Genomic DNA, 6,377 nt, shown 5'->3' with positions numbered 1-6,377 from the left:
AAAGCAATGACCATTAGTGTTTACACTAGTCTTTTCAAATATTAGTTGTGAAGGTGACAATCTACTTTTATAGTAATTGTATCATTATTATACATTCAAATTCAGATTTTCCAGGATTAGAGACATCTTTATTGAACAATAACTTATTTAAAAATAAAATAAAAATTTATTGTTTAAAATCACAAAAAAAGCATATTGAAGAAATTAATAAGATATTATTGCATACTTGTATCTCATATAAAAGCTTCTTGATAGAAAATCTACACAATTTTATTATTTTATTTATATCATAATGATCATATTAAACTAATAATATTATTTAGGAATATATCTATACTACCCTATAACTTGAACTTTCATGCTATATTCATGATGTTTTTCCGTGCTCTTTTTGCATCTCGAGCTTTTCTTCTCTTATTCTTTTATGTAGAAGGTTAGAAATTAGAATTTTTCTTCTAATATTTGTTTATATAATATTTCTTCTGATGTTTTTAATTAAAATGAATAAATATGTGCAAGGACGGGCCATATTCAAGCAATTTAATAAGAGATTCCCGAAATTAGTATAACGGCTATCAATTTCCTCCATCGTCTCTGGATCCTTCGTTCTTAAAAACTAATAAAGAAGAGAGAGAGAGAGAGAGGGAAAGGCGTGTTCTGCCTGTTTTCCACTACTGGAGAGAAGTAAACAGGCAACCACAAACATATAAAAAACCAAGAAAGGAATCCAATCAGGATCTATCCACTTCCCATCTGTCTTCATCTGCGAGGATTAAATATTGCACCACCCTCCAAAAGCCCTGTGCTCTGCTAACTAAACATTCTTTCACTGTTTCCACCTTCGCTGCTCGGCCGAGCTCTTCTGCTTGTCCCGGGGCCAAGAAAAAACTCGCCATTTTCAGGTGGTACCAACTCTCCGACGAACCCCTCATTTTTCTTCCCCTGTTTGCAGACTTCTTAAGTGGTACCAACTCTCTTTACTACCCCCTCTTCTTCTTCCATATTCCTTCCCATCTTGGCTCTTTCTTCTTCTCCTCCTATTATTACTTTTCTCTAGACTGCCTCTTTTGGAGCCTAATGTATATAAAGAATCCATTTTTTCCTCATCAGGAGCTCAGATCCGTGCAATAAAACTTTTTTTTTTTCTCCATTAAGTTCAAATCCATATTAAAAAAAACATTTTTCTCATAAAAGAATCTATTCTTGGAGCTTTCTCTTGGTGTTTCGTACTGCAAGATACCTCGCTTCCAATCTTCCGTCTCTAATCAAATCCAATGTAAAAAGAAACCATTCTTTTCTCACAAACAAAGGCTTTTCTTGGAGCTTTTCTCTTTGGAGTTTCTTACTGGAATCACTTCTTCGTTTCTGCCTGACAAAACCCTAGCTTTACCTTCTTTTTCTTTCTTGCAGATGGCGTCACTACCACCTGTGGCACTGGCACTGGCACTGATGGCGGTCCTTCTCTTGGTGGAATGGGGCTCGGCGGCGGCGCCGGAGGGGGGAGAGACGTGCTCGGGAATAGTGCCGATGAAGGAGCGGGGAACGGCGATGTCGGTGGCGGATTTCGGCGGGGTGGGGGACGGCCAGACGCTCAACACGGCGGCGTTCCAGAAGGCCGTGGCGGAGATCGAACGGCGAGGGCCGGCCAGCGGCACCCTCCTCTACGTCCCACCGGGGGTCTGGCTCACGGGGGCCTTCAATCTCACCAGCCACATGACCCTTTTCCTCGCCAGGGGCGCTGTCATCAAGGCCACCCAGGTATTATCTTTATTTCCCCCTCCATTGGTGTTGCTAATAAAAAAGATCATTTTTCTCCAAAAAAAAATCCTTTTCCCCACCTACTCCTGATATAATCAAAGATAAGTACACTTCCTATCCAGTAAGCTTGATCGCTGTTTATGTTCAGTGTGTTCTTTGTATGTATTTGAGATGAACAGAAGCATTCATGGATAAGAGTTTGCCAGGGGATTCTAAGAGTTGCCGAAAAGTTTTTTTTCCCCTCTCTTGGATTTCATCTAGTCTGAGATCTCAGTACTTTGTTTCTGAGGCTTGGTTTCGTGAGCCAGATCTATGGGTGATGGATGGATATGGCTGTGTTTGAAAGCTTTAGGTTTTCATTTTTTTTTTTAATGAATGGTGCAGGATACATCGAGCTGGCCTTTGATCGATCCTTTGCCATCATATGGGAGAGGACGGGAGCTTCCTGGTGGGAGATATATGAGTCTGATTCATGGAAATGGAATTCATGATGTGATAATAACAGGTGGATCTTGTCACATTTCTGCTTTTGCAACACTGGTTACATTATTTCATTGCCTTGTTATCCAAAGAAATTGTTAGTTAATTAGAGACCATGGGTAGCATTGTTAAGACCCATCTCTTAAGTCTGCTCAGAACAAGAACAACGATATGCATTAATTTGGAAAGAGTAAGATAATGTTAGTGTGCTGAGATTTGACATCTTATAATCTGGTCATGTCAAATGATTGGATGGAGCAAAAAGGATTCAAGCTGATCGTGTTGAGTTTGAATCGCTCCTGTTGCCCCTCACTTTTCTTTCCTTTTCATTTTAAGACAACCATTAGAAGCAAGTGAATCATTTGCAGTTCCATATGTATTTAATATTATGTGGTTTTATATTGATTTATAATAGCTACTGTTCCAGGATGTCCTGCAACCAAAATGCGAGAAAAGAATTATATCTGCAACGGAGAACACTCTGTTTGCTTCAATAGTTTATCACTCATAATATCTTCTGTGACTTTACTTTCTAGATGCACATAGTATTTTTCAGCATAGTGATCAATACTTTCACCTGTGTGAGGTGTTTTGAGTCCTGGGATGTGGGGTCCTGCAGTGCTAGAGTTCTAACTTTTCTGACAATTGTTGGTGGGGCCACTGTGAAAGGTGCCAATCTGCTTAAGCAAAGTAGGAAGGAGAGGACTGTTTAGTGTTAGCATGACCGCTTCCATGTGGTTTCAGACTGATGTTATCGATGAATCTTGTGATTCATGAAGCCAGGGCAATCTCTCTTCCTGAACGTTCAGATGTTCTCTGGAAATTGTGGGTGGATCAAGCTTGATTGAGGAAAATATCAACTACTTCATGAGCTGCATGGGTGAGGCCAGAAAGTTTTCAAGTCTTCTCTTACAAACTATGAGTGCTTCAACTTTGGAAAGCCTTAATTAATCTAACTTCAAAGATGTCAAAACTGGTTTTTTTGTTTCAAAGATAGTTGTTACATAGGCAAGATTTTCTGAGTAAGCTAGAAATTAATTACCTGTGCGGTTAATGGGAACTCATAGTTTTCTTCTTACTTTTAATTGTATTCCCTTTATGTTCTCTAAATAATAATTTTCTATAATAACTGACCATCTTATCTATACTCAGAACCTGATCATGAATTTGACTGCATTGTCATGTGCACATATAATGAGTGTACTATGCAAAATCTCTTGTATGTTTATGTATGTACTTATGCATATGTATGTATGTATGTATGGCTGTATGCATTCATTTTTTACTTAGTTCTTTAATTTATCTCGGTGCATGCTAATATGATTCTATGAACTAAGTAATATGGCCATTTTGCATAAAAAATTTATGTTCAATTTCTTTTGTCTCACTTCTTGTTCACAGGAGAGAATGGAACAATTGATGGCCAAGGCGAGGTCTGGTGGAATATGTGGAGGCAAAGAACCCTGCCTTTCACAAGACCAAACATCTTGGAGCTCATGCATTGTAGAGATATTGTTATTTCTAATGTGGTCTTCCAAAACTCACCATTTTGGAATATTCACCCTGTTTATTGCAGGTGCACATGAGAAATTTAGATTCATTGCATCTTTATTTTCCCAGTCAAGGCTCTGCATGATCTTATATTCTGTTGAAATAGTTGAACTCTAGTACGTTTTGTTCAATAAAAAATATCATAAGTAATCCTTGATATCATGTCACTTTTATTTGGAGTATCAAAATCACATCTCCCAAACTACACCGAACCCTTCAAATTCTTATATACTGCTTCTGTGAACAATGTTAGCTTAATGAAAATTACATTGTAACATATTGCTCAAAAATTACATTGTAACGTCATCAGAACTACTATATCTTCCTATATTTTTCAGAATTCCATGTATTATGAAAATGCATCTATTGTTTGACATTCTTCATTCATCTAGTTGTTTTATGATTGTCGATGTTCATTCTAGATAGGTGCCCTGTTTTACGTGACGTGTTGCTCTTTTCATTCTCTCTTCCTCGCTAGAGCTTACACTTTAACTACAATGTTTTATTTTTAATTTCTTTTCCTTGGTCTTTTGATTTTGTGAAGTTTCCGGATTTAATTACGGAGAAAATGGAACTAAGGGTCATGCAGTATCCCTTAAGGAACTTGAATTGTCACGTGCTAAATAAATTTTCCTCAACTTTGTTTAATTCCCTCAAGTTATAGCAATAATGTCAGAGCCATTCTAAGCTACTCTGTATAAAGTTTCAATGAGATCATTACATCTGGAAGTGTGTAGATATAAGAAAAATAACAGATCATTGTAAAATATAATGAATCTGACCTAACATTGGATATTAATATGACATCGTCTATGTGAGGCTTCTGGTTTGACTGCTTGCGAGCTATGCTGCATCCTTTTCATATCCAGACAATATGTTTTGTTTGCAATAGGTGTTTCAAAACAATAAATATTTGAAATATGGAAAAAAGGATTCAACATCTCTTCTAAATACTATGTTTTTTCGGTCTTTGCAGCAATGTGGTCGTAAGAAATGTGACCGTGTTGGCTCCACCTGACTCTCCTAACACAGACGGAATCGATCCAGGTATTCTGATTCTACTGATCCTATTCTCTTACCAAAAATAAAGTAAAAAAAAGAAAGAGCAAAGATCCTATTCAGACATCTTTTCTTAAATAATAAGAGAGCTAGACCACAGTCTATCATTAGTAGAGTTATATTGCTGTCTTCCATGTACCCTGGCATTTTCACTTGCGTCACCTATGGAACTTTGCTAGGTGGAGTAAAGAAGATGGACAGCTCTTCTGTCAGGCACATAGCTTCCCGGATAACTAACTACTGGCTTGTATTACTCTTGGCAGATTCCAGCTTAAATGTCTGCATAGAGGACTGTTATATTTCAACAGGGGATGATCTAGTAGCTGTGAAAAGTGGGTGGGATGAGTACGGCATGGCCTATGCCCACCCCAGCTCTGGCATCACTGTTCGGCGGTTGACCGGCTCATCTCCTTTTGCTGGAATTGCCATTGGAAGCGAAACCTCTGGTGGGGTGGAGAATGTCTTAGTGGAGAGCATACATATCCATAACACTGGTATTGGGATACATATAAAAACCAATTCTGGTAGGGGTGGTTTTATAAGAAACATTACTGTCTCAGGTGTGAATCTGAACAATGTTCGCAAGGCTCTGAGAATTGCAGGTGATGTTGGAGGTCATCCTGACAGCATGTATAATCCAAATGCTCTTCCAATTGTCGATGCTTTGACTATCAAAGATGTGTGGGGTGTCGATATCCAGCAGCCTGGGTCGATGGAGGGCATCAAGAACTCACCCTTCACGCGGATATGTCTTTCTAATGTGAAGCTTAATGGTGACGGGGCACGGGAAGTGCCATGGAAGTGTGAGGATGTGAGTGGTGGTGCCACTGAGGTGCAGCCATCGCCGTGCACAGAGTTGACTGGGACTTCTGGGATGAGCTTTTGTGCAAATGCAATCTGATGTTCTATCATTTGTTGGATGCTCTCGTCAGGTAGAAAATGTATGTCTTTGCCATTTGGCTCATGGAAATAAAATTTGAGCATAAAATATGGTGCTACTATAAAAACATGCAGCTTCTATGTGAAAGAATCTATATCTCATGGTTTTCAAAGCAAGAAAAGATTCGAAGTTATCAACCTGACACCTGAGTGCCGGAGGTATTGCCGGCGTAAATATCAGCTAGGCGGAAGATTGAGCTCTGTTTCTGTGGAACTAACAAAAATGCAGGCTGATTTTTATTGAACTAGAGTGAATATCATATTGCAGTCGCAGTATTATGCTAGGAAGAGATCTAGGATGTTACATATTACAATCGCAATGTTATGCCATCTAGTTAACAAGCAGCATTCGGGAACAGGTTTAAATTGCAATATCTTGTAATTGCATTGGATGCCTATACAGTTATTCAAGACTATGGTTTAATATTTAGTATTTGATGGTCCTTGACTGGATATCAACTTGTTAAATTGGTAAGGTTATCAATGAGTGATAATATCCATTTCGATTTGAATCCCCACTAATACCCAGGTGGTTGAGTAGAAGATTATGCTCTCTTTTTCCCAAAAAGAAAAAAGAAAAGAGAAAAAAC

The 6,377-nt window shown here is 38.4% G+C and overlaps 1 protein-coding gene across 2 annotated transcripts; it reads left to right on the top strand.

Annotated features, from left to right (window-relative positions):
- The first annotated feature begins 641 nt into the window (after positions 1–641).
- LOC103722159 (putative polygalacturonase) lies at positions 642–5,855 on the top strand. 2 transcript variants are annotated; one of them, XM_008812607.5, is made up of 6 exons: positions 642–902; positions 1,411–1,758; positions 2,143–2,263; positions 3,640–3,814; positions 4,766–4,836; positions 5,112–5,855. In XM_008812607.5, exons 2-6 carry the CDS (start codon positions 1,411–1,413, stop codon positions 5,747–5,749), a joined length of 1,353 nt encoding a protein of 450 aa, XP_008810829.4. In that variant the 5' UTR covers positions 642–902; the 3' UTR covers positions 5,750–5,855. The 2 variants fall into 2 exon arrangements, with proteins under 2 accessions (XP_008810829.4, XP_008810830.4); XM_008812608.6 differs by having other exon boundaries at positions 642–964.
- The last annotated feature ends 522 nt before the right edge of the window (positions 5,856–6,377 follow it).

The sequence above is a fragment of the Phoenix dactylifera genome, chromosome 1, assembly GCF_051530095.1.
Source record: "Phoenix dactylifera cultivar Ajwa chromosome 1, Ajwa_hap1_PhDact_Kaust_v1.1, whole genome shotgun sequence".
Lineage (NCBI taxonomy): Eukaryota > Viridiplantae > Streptophyta > Magnoliopsida > Arecales > Arecaceae > Phoenix > Phoenix dactylifera.
This window is presented reverse-complemented; position numbering and strand designations above follow the sequence as displayed.

Coding starts and splice junctions, on each gene's coding strand:
- LOC103722159 (XM_008812607.5), top strand. CDS start 1,411: ATGGCGTCACTACCACCTGTGGCACTGGCACTGGCACTGATGGCGGTC. Junction 1,759..2,142: donor CTGTCATCAAGGCCACCCAG/GTATTATCTTTA, acceptor TGAATGGTGCAG/GATACATCGAGCTGGCCTTT. Junction 3,815..4,765: donor ATTCACCCTGTTTATTGCAG/GTGCACATGAGA, acceptor CGGTCTTTGCAG/CAATGTGGTCGTAAGAAATG.